This window comes from Hakea prostrata, chromosome 10 (assembly GCF_041222555.1).
Source record: "Hakea prostrata isolate BN-2017 chromosome 10, UWA_Hpros_2, whole genome shotgun sequence".
In the NCBI taxonomy this organism is placed as follows: domain Eukaryota; kingdom Viridiplantae; phylum Streptophyta; class Magnoliopsida; order Proteales; family Proteaceae; genus Hakea; species Hakea prostrata.
Genome location: NC_142609.1, coordinates 49,513,860 through 49,530,873, shown reverse-complemented (window position 1 = coordinate 49,530,873; position 17,014 = coordinate 49,513,860). Strand labels below are relative to the sequence as shown.

Sequence of the window (17,014 nt, the reverse complement as noted above, 5' to 3'; positions counted from 1 at the left end):
TCGGTTATGCTCTGCGAGAGCATTGTTTTTCTTCTCTTCACTTTGCACTGTTGGAAGGGAAGCTATCGCCATGGCTGGATTGATATTTGCACTTTCGAAGAGTAACATCTTCAACCCTTTTTCTTCTCTTTTCTATCTTATACTTATCATGATTAAAAAGTCACACCTCACCCCTTATAAAATATACTATATCACAATTCCCATTTTTCTGGGTAGGAAAATGCCACCTCAAGTCTCTTTTGTCTTCGAGTTAGCTCTCCGGCACTACTTTTCCATACTGGAAATATCCAAAAAAAAATAAAAATATTATAAACTTTATTACCAATACCATAAACTTTATATGTTATAACTTTATTACTACTACCATATGTTATTACATATATACGTATATAATATTTTTAATTAAATATTCAACTTGCTTATATCAAGCACTGAATAGTGATTTTCTAACCTAGGGAATTATTTTAATATATTTTTATACTTTTGGGGTTGATTGATAAATTAGATAATCCAGGATAGACATTAATTTAAGGGCGCTAAAAATTACCCAAATTTCAATCAGATGTTTGGGACCTTGGGTAGTGGCATTTTGCGAGGTTCGGGCCAGACTTTCTGCGAAGAAAAGCAGTTCGCTTAAGTCGAAAAGACTCAACAAACCACTGCCACTGGGCAGTGGCTACTGCGAGTCTGCGACGTACAGAAACCGAGAACGAAAATGTCGTTATTCCCAGACAACGGCACCGGCGACGGAACCGGCGGTGACACCGGCACCGGCGACGGTGGTGACACCGGCAACGTCGGTGGCACCGGCGGTGGAACCGGCAATGACAACGGCGATCTTGACGTTAGCAGCGGCGACAGCATCATAAGAAGTCAGAACGTGTATCTCTTGTCCCTTCCACTTGGCGTCCGCCCTTACCGCAATGTCTTCTTCCTCCAAGAAGGGATCGTATCATCATCCTCGGCTGCTCATGTGAACCCTATCTCCTCGAATTCCGATAACCCTAACCAAATTGATGTCCCCGGCCCTATTCATATTGATTCTGATACGGAGAACGACCCTGGTTACCTTCGGTTCATCGCCAATCGCCATTTCATAGCCTTCATCGACAACACTTCTGAGCAGAGTGAGTTCGGCCCAACTCCAGCATCGAAATCCTCCATCGAATCGCTTCCAACCGTCAAAATCACGAGCTCTTTGTTGGTTTCCGATCGTCTCGTCTGTCCTATCTGCAAAGACGAGTTCGTCGTCGACCTCGAGGCCAAACAGTTGCCTTGCAAGCATCTCTACCATTCTGATTGCATTCTGCTATGGCTCTCACGGAACAATTCTTGCCCCGTTTGTCGATTTGGCCTTCCGACGCAGGAGCCAACGGCTCGAGTTGCGTTTACGAATTCAGATAACAGTGATAGTACGTTGTCGGACTCACCTCAGATGGCACAAGCTGAGACTAGATTCGGAGGACCTGCGAATAGTGCGGAGACTGTTTCTAGCTCTCCCCCCGTTGAAGTAGTGAGTGGTGACGTGGCTGATTGTGCTTCCGGATTGAATGAGGATGGTGACACTGAATTGTCTGAAATTAGGGTTTCTTCCTCTTCCGACTGAGTGGCTTTTGGGGATTCTATGTTTGCTGGCGCCAGGTATTCTCTTCGTTTCTCTATGTCTTTCTTCTTGATTTCTGGTCTCTGCTGGAGTAATGTTTATATCGCCTCAAGTATCAAAGTTTCAATTAGTATATAAGAATGCATTAAACTGTCAAAATCTGAAGATGATCTAGTTTCTTGCACCTAATAGTCTGGTTTCTTGCACCTAATAATGATCTAGTTTCTTGCACCTAATAATGATCTGGTTTCTTGCACCTAATAATTTGGTTTCTTGCACCTAAAAATTGGGTTTCTTGCACCTAATACTTTGGTTTCCCCTCCTAAAAATTGGATTTCTTGCACCTAATACTTTGGTTTCCCCTGCTAGATCTTTTACACTGGTAGTGCGGTTGAAAACTTTGACGGCGTTGATGAGATCTAGCTATAAAAATGGTTTTATTTATTTGTTAATTTCTTAAAAAGGGGGAACCTGGTGCCGCCGGCACAAGTAAAGTCCGGTGGGCAATTTTATTACACGGCCTTACCCACAACAATTTTTGCTGAGAGGCTGTTCCGATACCTTCATAAGTATTAAATTTTAGTTAGTATGAAAATGTGTTCGTTGTTGTTATATCTTATGATTAGACCAGCTTTTGGTTTTGCACTCCCTTCCATGGGTATGTTTTAGGTTAGTTGGAAGATGTGATGCAGCCAATTTGTCAGCCATGAGGCTGGTCTCCTGTTTATTGGCCAATACTGAAAGTTGTCGCTTGTTAGCAACAACCTATTGTTTAATCCTAATTTAGGTACTTGTCCTAGCTTAGTGTGTAAGCATGATAGCAGTCCTACATCAAGCGTTGCTTAATTCTACCTTAATGTGAAACGGGTTGATATTAGTCGAGGTGCGTCTAAGCTGGCCCGGACACGCCTTTCTTACCCCTCGCTATTTCTGGATACAATAGAAGAACATTACTGAATAACTGAAACTCCTTTCTTTCCCCTTGCTACTTCTGTTTACTTGTGAAAGAAGAAAATCAGATAATAGGAAAGAAGGTATAGGAGGGGTAATAGGATCAGCTGTCTCAGACCACCCAGCGCTCCTGACTTGTAATCCACATACATGTATTTACAACATAACAACACGATCCTATCCTAAGTAGCAAAGACCTTAATAAAACCTACAGAATAGAAACTAGACTCTAACTAGGGATCCCAAGTAGGGGCAACTCATAAGGAAACTGATTTAAGTGTCTAATAATGAATTGAATCCAAAAATCTACTCCTCTAAGCTGAAGTCAATATCAGCCTCATGTGGACAGTATACATGAATGGGGTCATGTGGGTGCAGGTTCACTATCTTTGTATCAAGCAAACCTGATTGGACATCTAGATGGAAATGATGGTCCATTTTCAGCTTTTGGGTTCTGCAGGATCGGGTTAGGAATTTGAATCAACTTATAAATTCTTTTATTTATATTACAGTATTATTGGAGTTTGTTTTTGGCATTGGATCCTATATAGAGTTGTTAATGGCGGATTTAGATTTCCTTGCCGTTTCAGTCTTTAAGTCTCATTATGAGTCTTTGTCTTAGTTGTTATGAATAGCCTTGTAATGTAATACAGAGTACCTTTGGACCATTGAATTAAATTTGAGTGGTGGGGTTGAAGACTTTAGGCTGGTGCTGCTGTTTCTTGAGATCTAATCTGGAATATCTTAGAGAAGAGTATCAAGTAATGCAAATTAGAGATTTGTTTACATATGCTGATGTGATGGCTAGCATTAGAATGGCAGGGACTAAGGAAGTGAATTTTTACACTAGGTATCAATTTCAAGCCCATACCTGTTCACATTTATCATTGGCGACTTAACCAGAGACATACAAGATGATGATGTCCCATGGTGTATGATCATTGCAGAGGATACTTATTGGTAGATAAGACAACACTAAGAATAACACCAGCCAACCTTGGATCAGGAGGTCTAAAAATGTTAGAAGACTGAATAGATCATGTGTAACTTCCAGCAACTCTGAGATGGATAATGAGGGGGGTGAGTATTGGTGAGACCCAATGTATCATTTGTAACTTCAGCAACCCTGAGATGGATAATGAGGGGGTTTATATTGGTTGGAGGGAGATCCAACAATATGATCACGCTAAATATTTGGGGTCAATCGTAAATAATAAAGCAACCTAGAAGATGACAAAGCCCAAAGTACAGTTCCATGTGTTAGGCATATCCCTTCAAAGCTTAATGGAGAACTCTGTAAGGGAATTATCAGAGCAGCTATTACATATGTGCAGAATGTTGGGTGTGAAGAATTGTCATATAGATAAACTTGGTGTTGTAGAGATGGGGATATTGAGACAAATGTGGGAAGACTATGAGGGACAAAGGAAGAAATGATCATATAAGAGCTGGGTTGGTACCACGACAAATTTCTAGCGAGTTGTTTAAGATTGTTTGACCATGGTCAATGAGAGGGTTCACTCGATCCAAATTGAGGGCACCAGAAGGGGCCAGCTGCAAACCTAAAATTGGCATTGGTGACAAACACATGCTTAGCTTAGGCCTTGTTCTTGGTATTACATCATATAGAACTGATTGAAGAGCAAAGATCCATGTAAGACCCCATTTTTTTATGTTTGTTGTTTTTACACTTGCTTTTTCCCCAAAAAGTGTGGACTTCAATATTCCCTGTATTCAGTGCCTGCTATTTGTTGAGTGTCTTTTAAATGTTCTTCTCCTATGTCCGAAACTGCACTTGGGCATGGGAAGAAATCCTCCTCCAATCTATTATGCTTATTTTTGTTGATTTGTTGCTTTTGCAGTATATCTACCATGGATTGTCAGAAGGGAAAGAAAGAATCTCCTGAAAGAAATGTAATTACTTAGAAGACTGACTTGCATACTTGTTGGATGTAGAAATGATGTTCTTGTGCTTTACCATTTTCTTTGATTGCTTGCCTTAGATCTTGCTTATTTTCTTCTCCTCCATCTTTACATTTTCACTTTTGTGAGGTGGAGCCCATTACTCTGATACCTGATTCTGTGGGATGGACACAATCTATTTCCCATTCTAGAAATTACCAGTAAATAGAAAATGAGTGATTTTTTTTTTTTAGTGAAATTGAAACTACTTTACTTGAAGAACATAACCAATTTTCAATACAATGTTTCTTCAAGAGTTGCAGTGGTTCTCTTTTCTTTTTCTTTATATAAATATAGTTTGTAGTTTGTGTCTACGTCTTTTCAACTTGTTTGGGTGGTATAGGATTGACACTCAAATCTGAAAAACTCTTCAGGAACTCTTGATCATTACTAACTTTTGATGGCTATCCAACTCAGGTTTATACGATAATGACCATCTTCATTGTCTCACGCTTACAACTCTTATTTTGAACATTTGAACGGAACCTAAAAGACATTTTTGTCCTCCACTTGTGCTGGAGTTTGGACTTTGGAGGGAGAGGGATTTCACTGTTTGGTATTACTCTAATTCGAATTTCATTTTTGAGCGAAGTTTAAAAGGAGATAGGTAGAATGGGTCAAATATAAATTCATTTTCTCTTGAATCAGGGTTAGGATCAAAGATTCAAAGTAAAGAGAAATCAATTGGAATCGGTTTGCATCAGCCTAGCTCACGTTGGAAATTTAGCAGATTGACTTATTCAGCTGCAAAAACTTAAACAGGGAATAGAGTTTCCGATTCTGATTGGGTCCTCCAGTGGGACAGGATAAGGTAGTTTTGAAAATCGGCAAATAACAGATATTAAGGTCTAACTCGCGTGATCTTTTCATTGAATTTATAAGAATCATAACAGATGTCATGGCAACCGTAAGCATCTATCATTTTAGGAACCTGGATCATCGCCCGTCAGTCACAAGAGCACAGAGTGCTCCCGACGACTTTACCACCTCAAATCCTGTGGGATTCATAGGTAAAAAATAAAAAAAAAAAATAAAAAAATTTCATCACTCAACCCCTGATCCCCTGTATTTACGGCTCCCCCGATGGGTAGCCGATCCACACTCTCATTTTAATTAGTCTCTCTTTGACCTTGCGAAGAATTAAGAAGAAAAACCAACCGTTGAGTTTAGATCTTGTAAGAAAAAATGGTGTTGGAGAGAGACAATATCTCGAAGACTCTTTAATTAAATTGTAAGATTTTATATAATTTATTTTATTTGTAACTTGATGAAATGAGGGTGTATAAGGTTCTCTACACTCAAAGTCAAAGGTCAAATCACCTTAAATTTGTTTGGCTTTTTTCTTCTTGTTTTCCTTATTCTTTCATTGCGTGAGAAAGAGTCTTTAGCAAATGGCAACCTTTAGTAAGCATTTCATATATTTGATTTCCTTCTTTCCAACTAACTACAGCCGTGTGTAACATTGGTGTTCGATCTTGGCCAATGTCTGCGAGTGACATGCATGGCATGGTATGGCATGTATGGTGGGTTGTGTCCACACACACTATGAAAGTTTCAGATAGGAATGATGACTCACTGCACCGTGTATAAATTTGTGATTATAAGTTTATAACATGGAAGGAGCACAGACATCGTGAGAGATGATCCAAACTTGATATCTGCATGCATGCATGCATGCATGGCATGGCATGCATGCATGCATGGCATGGCATGCATGGTGGGTTGTGTCCCCACACGCTACGAAAGTTTCAGATTGGAACGATGACTCACCTAGGATCGACTTTTCTAATTAAACTATCCAGAAGAAACGAGTCAAACGAAACCTACCAGTATACGCTGCTTTTTAGTTTTTATCTCATTGTTGACGTGATCTTTTGGTCAAAACGACACGTGAAAGTTGCTTTTCCAATCTTCCTTCTGTGGATTTTGTATATATTAACCCAACGCAGCGGAGCTCCTCTCAGACATTATATCTCGTTCATTCATTCATACATCATTGCCTTCATATCTTCTTCAGTAGTTCGCTTTGGATATCGAGATCGAACTTGAACGAACTGTTCTTCAACTTCAACATACAGCTTCTGGTTTTCATTCTAACGCAAGAAATGATGATCGAAAGCGGCTTGGGAGAAATACTGCTGAAGGTGGGGATGTTCGCACTGGTTCAGGCGCTTGTGTACTTCATCCTTACTAAATCATCTTCCATCTTCTCCAAGAACGTCCCTCGCTCCCTTAGCTTCAAACCTGCTCGTTCTGTCAGCATACGCCGATTCATGGCTGCTCTCTCCGACATGCCTGCCGGCGCTGAACCTTCACCTTCGTCCAGGGGATCACAGCCTCAGCTATCGACGAAATTCGAGGAAGAAAATTCTGCCGCGGGAGATGACAATTATAAACAATCCTAGCTTCAATATGGAATTTCAGTTCTGTAATTTACTTATTTCAGTATCCTATTGAAAGTTTTTACTTGTTTGATCTTTTAATTCTTTTAATCTTTCTTCAAGACATTTATTTGTCGTGGTCTTGAGTCAAGCAAGAAGATGGGTGAAAGGATTCTTCCTTCACCCACTTCTGTAAATGGTAAAGGTGAAGGGGAAGGGGGGGGGAATCCCTTCACCCACCTATTAGGTTAAGTTTGTAAATTAAATTAGATTGGTTTTAGACTTTTAGTATATGAGATGTCGATAAGGGTAGACTTGTAATTTCGTAATTTTACATTTTTTCACTTTTTCAATTGAGAGTATAATGTGATCATTTTGCCTCAGCTGTTAACACCGAGGAAGGGTGTCAGCTTCTTTGAGCCTTTCTGTAGTTTTGTGGTAAACTCGAGGATGTGCATGTAAAAAGCTCTTGCCATAAATCTTGAACTTGGGACTGTTTTTTCAATTCATATATCGATAATTTGTGGTTTGAGGCTTATAATAAGCTTAATCTAACAATATTTTTGAACTAGTATGATCCAAAATTCTAACAAGGTTATATCATTTAAGTGAAGCCACACATCAAACAGGTAGTGGGCAATGGGAGTAGGCCTTCTAAAGATTTCAATAACCTTATTCCTTAGGGGGAAAAAATGCAGCAATACAGAGACACAAGGCATGCATCATGCACCATTTCTCATTCAATATAGAACTTCTTTAAATGAATTACAGAGGATGTGTCACTGTAGAGGAATTGGAATGCAGGGTGGAGTTAATAATTCTGATAGATTATCAATATCATCCTTGTTTAATTAACATCATATGATAACATTCACTTGTAAAGAAATTCACATTAGTTGATTGTCTAGAAAGGACAACAAGAGAGGTTAAGAGAATCACAAACTTGTCGTCCATTACACAAATTTTTGAATCATTTCTCTGACTTCATCCATCACCAACCATGCTTTATGCCCACCAATCACCTCTTCCTTCATCTCTCCATCTTTCCACAACTGCAATACCAACCCCCACAGATCCTCTTTTATTTACTTTCTCTTTCATGATATGCTCATTTATATTAATGAATGAATATTAACAAAAGAATTAAGTCTCCTCAAGGGAATAACTACTAACCTGAATTGTAGGCATTTTCTGAGAATAGAAAGAAAAAAGGAACACTATGTTAATTTCTGTACTCATTTATAAAGATAGGATAAGAGAGATTAATTGAACCACGCTTCACATACAGATATGTTTCCACGCTTCACAAGAACTTGAGAGACTTTGTTAACATCCACATAATAGAATTTGATCCTGAGATAAAAGACAAATTAGTGACTAGCTGAACCAACCATCCACATCTTTCACCCATGCATCTACATATTTATATAATCTGAATCCTTTTTCAGGCGATTCATGCCACATTTTATGTTTTAGTCTCCTAAAATTTACAGGGTATGTTAGGATTGTCTCACCTCTTATCATATTCTGCAGCCAATTTCTCCAGTTTAGGCTTCAAATATATGCACTTCCGGCACCAAGCAGCCATCCTGAATGAAAATTTCACATAAATTAAAAAACCCATCAAATAGAGAACTAATAAGAGCAGATTTACCAGAAGTTAACAGCCCAAGAATTAAGAGTATCAGACCAGTCGATGATGATGGGTTGCGAAAGCTGTTTGGCATGGAGAAGAATCTGATCGAGCTGATCATTATCGGCGATAGGTTCCAACTCAACTGCGGTGGGTCTGGAAACATCTTGCTGCCAAAAAGCTTCTGCTTTCCATTCTCTTCTCGAATTTCTTTTCTGCTTAATATCGTTCCCAAAATAGGAAGAAGACATCAAACCCACTCCATTTACAGTCACTGAACAGCTTCCACTACTTGATGATGGCTGATGTTGCTGTTGATCTCTCTGATATACTTCTCTGTATAGAATGTGAGAATTGGCAGCTAAAACTGACATATTCCGTCTCTCCCTGCTTTCTCCACTGGAAAATCACAAGTTAAAATTAAAGTTTCTGATGAGCAGATGAAACGATTCCAAATGGTAAATTTCTGAGTTAGTACACCCAGGAATTTTTGTTTGGATGACAGAAACTGTTTGTTTGGATGGATTTTGGAGTTGAAATGGGAAAAGAAACCTTATCCAGAAGAAAATGGTTCGTAATGGATAAGGACCCACCACAGCTCCCAACCAATGACTCCCACAGATTTTTTTGGGTTTATCAGTATCGTCGTGACCCTGTGGCTGGGGAAAGACCTGATAATCCAGATCCAAACACCCATTGAGTGAGAGAAATCTCCTCCCATGCTAGGTGGAATTTTCTTTTAAAAGTTATATTTGAGAAAGTCTGTTTGTTGCAAAGGAAAGTAATGGGAAAATAAACTGAAATGTTTCTTTAAAAAAATGAAAATTTTACATTCATTACTCATGTGATAGTTGGGATCCTCTATTTATAGGTGAAAAAAATAATTTAATATACATGATTAGATTTTTGACAGGTGTTGAAACAAACAAAATCCTTTTGTTTAGAAAAATTTCAAAAATAGGAATTCAAAACTTCTCTCCTTTATTACTTAAAAAGAATATATTTTTTTAATTTTTTATTATGTAGATAGAAGATTAAAGTCTAAACAAGATGCGACATTCTAGTGAGATTTGCCGACATTTCAGGTAAAGTTCAATGATAATAGAGGTGCAGTGCAGGGTGCAGTCATCAGGTTTGTGATAAAATGGTTTGTGAGATTTGGGAAGAGGTTTAAAAGAACTCAAGCGAGAAGAAGAGGATGAGGCAGCAACAACCATGGATTCCAACAAAGATTACAACGATTTTGTGAAGTATCAATGATTTTGCCTATATTTTGCCAATTCACGGAGAAATTGCCAATTTTCCAACGATACATATATGAATTTCGCCCCCATATTTGTTTCGCTCCTCATCGAACTGAGTGAATTTCGACCCAATTAGGATTGTCAATTTATAGCTCAAACCGTTAAAACCGAACTACACTGGCCCGTTATAGCCCGAACCTTAATGGGCCGTATTTGGGCTGAGGGTGGTAGAGCCTGCACTAACAAGAATCCAAGCCGCAACCCGTTATAAACCATTTTACAACCCGTTTTATAGTTTTAAGTTATATATTGTTTGAATCATCATATTACCACTAGGTAAATGATATAGAATATCAGAAAATTTGAGTATAAATTCAAAGATCAAATAGTCTTCTACTACTTGTAAAGGACAATTATAAGGATTAAGTATGAATTTTCAATTGAATATACCAAGTTTGTTTAAATTAAGTAAATATTTATCCAAATCAAAGGTATTTCTTTGCATATCAAGCTAAATATCAACCCCAAAAAGATACGAATTTTATAAAAGGGTAAAAAACCAACATTATCACAAAATAAGAATCAATTTCAAGACAATCAATCATAGCAAAAGTTGGAATTTAAAAAGGTTTTTAGTTTGAATATTTGTTTTAAGAGGACTATCTGTTGGAACCTAAGGAATAAGATTGCAGTTTCTATGTTATTAATTACTATATGAGTTCTTGATTTCTATAAGGTTGGTGGAATTTCTATAATGTGGAATGACTTTTCATTTTTTTAATGGTAATTAATCAATAACAATTTTGTTTTCTATAGAATTTTGGTTCTTTGTTGCAGGATATTTAACTATTTCTTTTTGTTCTTTTTATTGCATAGCATAAATTGTCAGTCCAAACCGTTAGTTAGCTCAAGTATAAACCATTAGCCCAACACTATTAGTCAGCAACCCAAACCATTCCAAATAGAAACCCGAAACAGTTATTTTGTTAATGGGCCGTATTTGGGCTGTGAGTTTTTTAGCCCGAAACTATTAAGCCCAACCCGAAACAGCCCCAAACCACACCATTGACATCACTAAACCCAATTTTGACGATATGTTTTACCCTAAGTCTAAAGAGTGTGTGTTAGTGTTGCAACTTGCAACCATATGTAATTTTAGGCACTAAAGAGACTCGATCTAATTTTAATCTCACTAAAAAGACCTATATGTAAAATATTTATTATTTAATTATTAATTATAGAGAAAATTATTCCACTTGAGTTTGATTTGTCCATCCAATAGAGTAAATTACTCACACTAGCAACGTGTCAAATTGAATTGACCATCTCAAGTTCTTAACATTGTAAAAACAGACCAATTTATAATCTTTGTATGGTGGTGGTAGCCTGGTAGGTGAGATCCACCATGCAAAATGGTGTGATGTGGAGCCATGGCTTAAATGAATCTTATGGCGTGAATAATATGCCTCTAATATATATATACTTATTTATTTGAAGTGGGTGAATTTAATCCATATTCTTTGGAAAAAGAGTTGCCTTTGCCTTGGATTATTTCATGGACTTTATTTATTTATTTTTTTCTCCCACCAAACTCCATCCATGTGCCATGTGGGTGCCATATCTGAACTCATGAATCATCAGCATGGTGCAAAAGATTCCCCAATTTCTCATCTGAGAATCTATTGAATGCTGAAAATTACCATTCAAAAAGAATATTTGACCTCTATATTCCTTTCTTATTTACCAAACAGCACCAGTCACGCTCCTGAAAGTAAAAATAAGAAAACTGTATCCAATCACTCCCTTTCTCCCACCAAAAATTTGTGCCGCTGGCGCTGACTTGAGAAGAGCACAGGGTAAGCCGGTTTCATCGGGTCTCTTGGCGTCTCTTTCCTTCCTTCATCTATTTGGTCCTTTAAAAAGCGGCCCAATCTCCACTTCTTTCTGCAACTGTTGCGGTTTCAGAGATTTGAAGGTTGGATTCTCAGAATTTAATAAGTGAAAGCAAATTTAGTAGAAGCTAGAAAAAAAAAATGGGTAGTACGAGAAGATTGGAGGTTGTTTCACCCGTCCCTGCAGATATCGACATTGCCAATTCAGTTGTGCCTCTTCATATTTCAGAGATTGCTGAAGGGCTCAATCTCAACCCCAACCACTACGATCTATACGGAAAATACAAAGCCAAGGTAATCAGACACCATCCCTTGCAACCCTTTCGATTTGATTGCTTGTTATAGTCTTGAAACGTTTTGGGTTTTTCTTTTTCTTTTGCTATCAGGTTCTTTTGTCGGTCATCGATGAGCTTGAAGGATCTGATGGATACTATGTTGTTGTTGGAGGAATTACTCCCACTCCTCTTGGAGAAGGCAAATCTACTACTACTGTCGGTCTATGTCAAGCACTGGGAGCTTTTCTGGATAAAAAGGTGATCTTTTTCTTTTTTCATTCTGTTTATGAACCCCTTTTTCTTAATTGACTGGATTATCTTTTGTTTTTATGACCGGGGAGAAATCTATTTCACTTGTGTGTGATACCATGCTTCTTCGGAAGATACATCCAATTCTTGCAGTGATTATTTGAATTTACTGTATGTAGATCGCTTAATAGAATCTTAAAGCAGTAGTTGAACTGTCTGAAAGAAGGAAAACTGTTATGATTTTTCACATTACCTGTTTTGGTGATCACCGTTTGATGTGCTGATGCAGCTTATTTTCTTATCAAAACTGTCTAAAATAGATTAGAAACCTCGTGATGGCACGGGTTTCATGGGCCATGTACTGGATTGTACTCGGTTGGTTTTATATTTGATGACCGGCTATTAATGTCTGTATCATCAAAGTTTTGACTCTAGACTACATAGTCCTGATTACTTCTTGTGAAGTCATGGAGTAATGCAATTCAAGTCATAATTTTATCCGGCCGAGTCAACACGATCCTAATTATGATATAAGTTGATTAAAATCTAACACAGATGAAACTCAAAAACGGGACTTTGTTAGCAACCTCGTGGGTGGCAAGGCTCCTGACTATATCAGGAATGGTTTTATCCTGATTCTATCAGAATATCCGATTCTGCTGTGTCTTTCAGTTTGGAGTGATCTTTTTTTTCCTGTGATTATATCAAGATCCACTCAATATGTAGTTTCACTGTGTATATTTAGATCCTAATCCACTCAGGTTTTTGGTCCATTTTCTAAAACCCTGAATAGGGAAATGGCTAAATCTTTTCAATAGTTTTTGTTATTATTTTTTTTCTTTTGTGTAAGGAAAATTTTGGAGTTGGGGAGTCTGCAGATCTTTGTCTTGAATGAAACAAAATGAAACTTAGAAGAACTGGTTAGAGATCATTGCAAGTGGTGTTTCAAGTTTGGTCTGAGATTTCCTTCTGAATGAACTGGGTTATGGTAACAACTATAATTTACTTAATTGATGTCAGTTTTAGTCCGTGTTGCATTATTTTAGCACTGAAAAATGATGAACACTGCCTTCATGGGGTGTTCTTGAACTTAAGATCGTATTCATAACTGTGGTTGAGCTCAGTATACAGAACCAGTGTTGGTTGATCATGCCCCAGCCCCATCCCAAGCCTTGTAATGTAGCAGCTTTCTCACAAGTGCCCAATTGTTGAAGCGGTGGGAAACTTTAAAAAGTTGTAAGAGAAGGGGCCAAGGATCCCAATTTTGGGATGGGGCCAGATGGTACTAGCCAATTAAATTCATCAAATTTTGAATTGGTTGTTACAACTTGGGATCAGGCTCTACTTCTCTCAGCTGGGATCCTTTCTAAATCCTTGAGAAAAGCAGCAGCATGCTTTTAGGGTTTATGGTTCTAAATGCCTTGAGGAGGTTTTACAACTGTGCCATAGACTGAACAGGAAAAGTAATTCACAGAAGGAGCATATAAAGATTTCTGTTATAGTTTTTTCATTTTATTTATAAGCCAGTCTGCTTGGCAGAGCCTTGGTTAATGTAAAGGTTAATTTATGTGACCAAGTGGTCACAGGATCAAGTCTTGGAAACAACCTCTCTGTGAAAGCAGCAGTAAAGGCCGCATGCATCATGTCCCCATACCACTGGGTATGCCCTTTTACGTCCTGTTTGGCAGATTTAAAGTTGTCAATTTCCCCTCCCGCTTGGACGGGTTTAGATTTTTGGCTGGACTTTGTCATTGTAGTTACTTGTGATTTTCTTCATTTTGTGTGACTTTATATAAGACATTTTAGATTCTCAATCTCAGTAGCTTTTTACTTTCTCTGTCATGGCTAAGGGAGATGAAGTTTTGATTCAGATCCTAAGTATGAAATGGCTAGATGCTTCCAGCTACCTTGATGAAATTCTGCTGAACTTGGTTTTTTTATTATCGTGTTCTCCTTTAATCATTTATCTATATCTGTGTGCACTATTAGGTTGTCACCTGCCTTAGGCAACCATCTCAAGGACCGACTTTTGGAATCAAAGGGGGTGCTGCAGGTGGTGGTTACAGTCAAGTGATTCCAATGGATGAGTTCAATCTGCATCTAACAGGAGATATTCATGCAATTACAGCTGCAAACAACCTCCTGGCTGCTGCCATTGATACCCGAATTTTCCATGAGTCAACTCAATCAGATAAGGCCCTTTTAAACAGGTTATGCCCACCTAATAAAGAAGGCAAACGCAGCTTTGCTAACATCATGTTCAGGCGCCTCAAGAAGCTTGGCATCTCCAAGGACAATCCTGATGATCTTACTCCAGAAGAAGTGAAGAAGTTTGCCAGGCTCGACATTGACCCTGACTCTATCACCTGGAGAAGGGTTATGGATGTTAATGATCGCTTTCTGAGGAAGATCACAGTCGGGCAAGGCCCCGAAGAAAAAGGGATGGTGAGAGAAACGGGTTTTGACATATCAGTTGCTAGCGAAATCATGGCAGTCCTGGCCCTTACAACCTCTCTATCTGATATGAGGGAGAGGCTAGGGAAAATGGTTATAGGAAACAGCAAGGCTGGGGATCCAGTTACGGCAGATGATCTTGGTCTTGGGGGTGCATTAACTGTACTAATGAAGGATGCCATTAACCCAACTCTTATGCAGACTCTAGAGGGGACACCAGTACTGGTACATGCAGGGCCTTTTGCAAATATTGCTCATGGGAATTCATCCATTGTAGCTGATAAGATTGCACTAAAGCTGGTGGGACCGGGTGGATATGTAGTCACAGAGGCCGGCTTTGGTTCTGATATCGGTACTGAGAAGTTCATGAACATAAAATGCCGCTACAGTGGTTTAACACCTCAGTGTGCCATTATTGTAGCAACAATAAGGGCATTGAAGATGCATGGTGGAGGTCCTGATGTGGTTGCTGGAAAGCCTCTAGACCGTGCATATACAACTGAAAATGTGGCCCTTGTGGAAGCTGGCTGTGTGAACTTGGCCAGGCATATTTCCAACACAAAAGCTTATGGGGCAAATGTTGTGGTTGCGGTGAACATGTTTTCAACTGATTCTGAAGCAGAACTAAATGCAGTAAGAAATGCTGCTTTGAATGCAGGTGCATTTGATGCTGTCATATGCACACACCATGCCCATGGTGGAAAGGGAGCGGTTAGTAACATCATCCTCATTAGTACATTATTCTTCATTATTACAAGAAAACCAACAGCATCATGACCACTCCACCCCAAAGAATAAAGCCATCCATTATATTAGTGTAAGTGGCATAAGTGCTCTTTGATCCAGATTGGACAATTTATAGTTTTCGTCAATCCTCATAGGTGTTTTCTGACCATGGAGGTCAGCCATTTTGTGACATCATTCAGTTAACTGTCCATACATTCTGGAATGCTTCTGGATTCATCCAGGAAAGAAAGTCAATTGTCAGATGGCTTGGATGTGAGGTATCTTGGGTTCAGTTTCTTGCTCAGACTCAAGTGCTAGTAACCTAGGGATGGCACAATATGCCTTTTAGCATATATGGACAGAAATGTCACAGTGTTTGTGTAGAACAAGCATGGGTCCTTTGGTCACTGAACTTTGCCTACATGCCGATTCTTCTTAGTAATAGATGGTCTAAAAGCCACATCTAGATGTAGCATTCCTCCCACTGTAGATGTTTACACTTTCTAGTGATTTTTGGCCATCTAATTTCTGCCCATTGTGGATGAGTCTTGGAACTATCCAGTCTTTGTCAAATGTAAGGGACCATGTTGGATAGGAAAGTTCCTTAATGGGGGACCGGACCACTGATATGAGCTTTGCTTTTACTTTATGTCACAACATGTGTTGGAATCTGTAGTAATTTTCATCAAATTCATTCCATATTCTCCATCTCCAATGGCTCAAGGTGGTGAAAATGCATTTCAAATTTCTGTGATGAAGTACTATAGGATCAAATGGCTGATTTGCAACTTGGCAATTGGCTTCTTGTGAACTTGTGTCTAGAATTAGTTACACATACTAAGGCACAAAAATATGTATTGCTTAACTGATTAACTTTTGCAAAAAAAAAATTAGGTTGACCTTGGTATCGCCGTTCAGAGAGCTTGTGAGAATGCAACACAGCCATTGAAGTTTCTGTATCCTTTGGACATTAGCATCAAAGAGAAAATAGAGGCCATAGCAAGGTCTTATGGTGCAGCTGGTGTTGAATACTCAGAGCAGGTAGTTCTCAGGTCCAACTATATTTGCAATTTCCTAATGGTCTTTTATACTGATACGGATTGTCATGTTGTATAGGCGGAGAAGCAAATCGAAGTGTACAGCAAGCAAGGATTTTCTGGTCTGCCTATTTGCATGTCGAAAACCCAGTATTCATTCTCCCACATCCCATCTCAGAAAGGAGCACCATCTGGATTTGTGTTACCAATCAGGGATGTCAGGGCCAGCATTGGAGCTGGATTCATCTATCCTCTGGTTGGGACTATGAGTACCATGCCGGGGCTCCCAACACGCCCCTGTTTCTTTGACATTGATGTTGACATTGCAACTGGAAAGATTCTTGGTCTTTCTTGAGTACAAAGGCTTTTGGATGTTGTATCATAGGGTTAGACAATTTGAGTTTGATGGTAGATGTGTTTTTCTTTTATTTTCACCAGGGGGTTCATTTGTGAAAGAATGAGGGAGGCCAAATAAGGGGCTCTTTGCACTAACTGTCATGTATTCCCTTCTTTTCTTGTTATCCGGAATAAAAAATATTTCAAAAAGAAAAAGAGATCATTCGAGTCACCCACCAGAATACATTGGTACGGATAAATCTTCAAAGTG

At 38.7% G+C, this 17,014-nt stretch overlaps 4 protein-coding genes across 4 annotated transcripts; 3 read left to right on the top strand and 1 right to left on the bottom strand.

Moving 5' to 3' along the window:
- Positions 1-552: 552 nt before the first annotated feature.
- On the top strand, positions 553-5,553 carry LOC149003733 (uncharacterized). Its single transcript, XM_089136190.1, has 2 exons — positions 553-1,641; positions 4,417-5,553. The coding sequence occupies exon 1, from the start codon at positions 716-718 to the stop codon at positions 1,604-1,606; it is 891 nt and encodes a 296-aa protein (XP_088992316.1). The 5' UTR covers positions 553-715; the 3' UTR covers positions 1,607-1,641; positions 4,417-5,553.
- Positions 5,554-6,458: 905 nt separating this feature from the next.
- LOC149003732 (uncharacterized) lies at positions 6,459-7,120 on the top strand. The gene has a single exon (XM_089136188.1). It carries the CDS (start codon positions 6,622-6,624, stop codon positions 6,919-6,921), a length of 300 nt encoding a protein of 99 aa, XP_088992314.1. The 5' UTR covers positions 6,459-6,621; the 3' UTR covers positions 6,922-7,120.
- On the bottom strand, positions 7,024-9,046 carry LOC149003731 (thioredoxin-like 3-1, chloroplastic). The gene is made up of 5 exons (XM_089136187.1): positions 8,588-9,046; positions 8,412-8,486; positions 8,184-8,250; positions 8,071-8,088; positions 7,024-7,949 (listed from the first exon to the last, which is right to left on the bottom strand). Exons 1-5 carry the CDS (start codon positions 8,902-8,904, stop codon positions 7,851-7,853), a joined length of 576 nt encoding a protein of 191 aa, XP_088992313.1. The 5' UTR covers positions 8,905-9,046; the 3' UTR covers positions 7,024-7,850.
- Positions 9,047-11,586: 2,540 nt separating this feature from the next.
- On the top strand, positions 11,587-16,986 carry THFS (10-formyltetrahydrofolate synthetase). The gene is made up of 5 exons (XM_089136186.1): positions 11,587-11,960; positions 12,053-12,199; positions 14,180-15,355; positions 16,265-16,411; positions 16,487-16,986. The coding sequence occupies exons 1-5, from the start codon at positions 11,808-11,810 to the stop codon at positions 16,760-16,762; spliced, it is 1,899 nt and encodes a 632-aa protein (XP_088992312.1). The 5' UTR covers positions 11,587-11,807; the 3' UTR covers positions 16,763-16,986.
- Positions 16,987-17,014: the final 28 nt, after the last annotated feature.

Bases quoted from the DNA above. Each gene is read 5' to 3' on its own strand.
- LOC149003733 (XM_089136190.1), top strand. From the start codon at position 716: ATGTCGTTATTCCCAGACAACGGCACCGGCGACGGAACCGGCGGTGAC.
- LOC149003732 (XM_089136188.1), top strand. From the start codon at position 6,622: ATGATGATCGAAAGCGGCTTGGGAGAAATACTGCTGAAGGTGGGGATG.
- LOC149003731 (XM_089136187.1), bottom strand. From the start codon at position 8,904: ATGTCAGTTTTAGCTGCCAATTCTCACATTCTATACAGAGAAGTATAT. The intron at 8,487-8,587 runs GTCTGATACTCT...ATTTTCATTCAG, and splicing joins CAACCCATCATCATCGACTG to GATGGCTGCTTGGTGCCGGA. The intron at 8,251-8,411 runs GTGAGACAATCC...CTTTTATCTCAG, and splicing joins GCTGCAGAATATGATAAGAG to GATCAAATTCTATTATGTGG.
- THFS (XM_089136186.1), top strand. From the start codon at position 11,808: ATGGGTAGTACGAGAAGATTGGAGGTTGTTTCACCCGTCCCTGCAGAT. The intron at 11,961-12,052 runs GTAATCAGACAC...TTTTGCTATCAG, and splicing joins ACGGAAAATACAAAGCCAAG to GTTCTTTTGTCGGTCATCGA. The intron at 12,200-14,179 runs GTGATCTTTTTC...GTGCACTATTAG, and splicing joins GAGCTTTTCTGGATAAAAAG to GTTGTCACCTGCCTTAGGCA.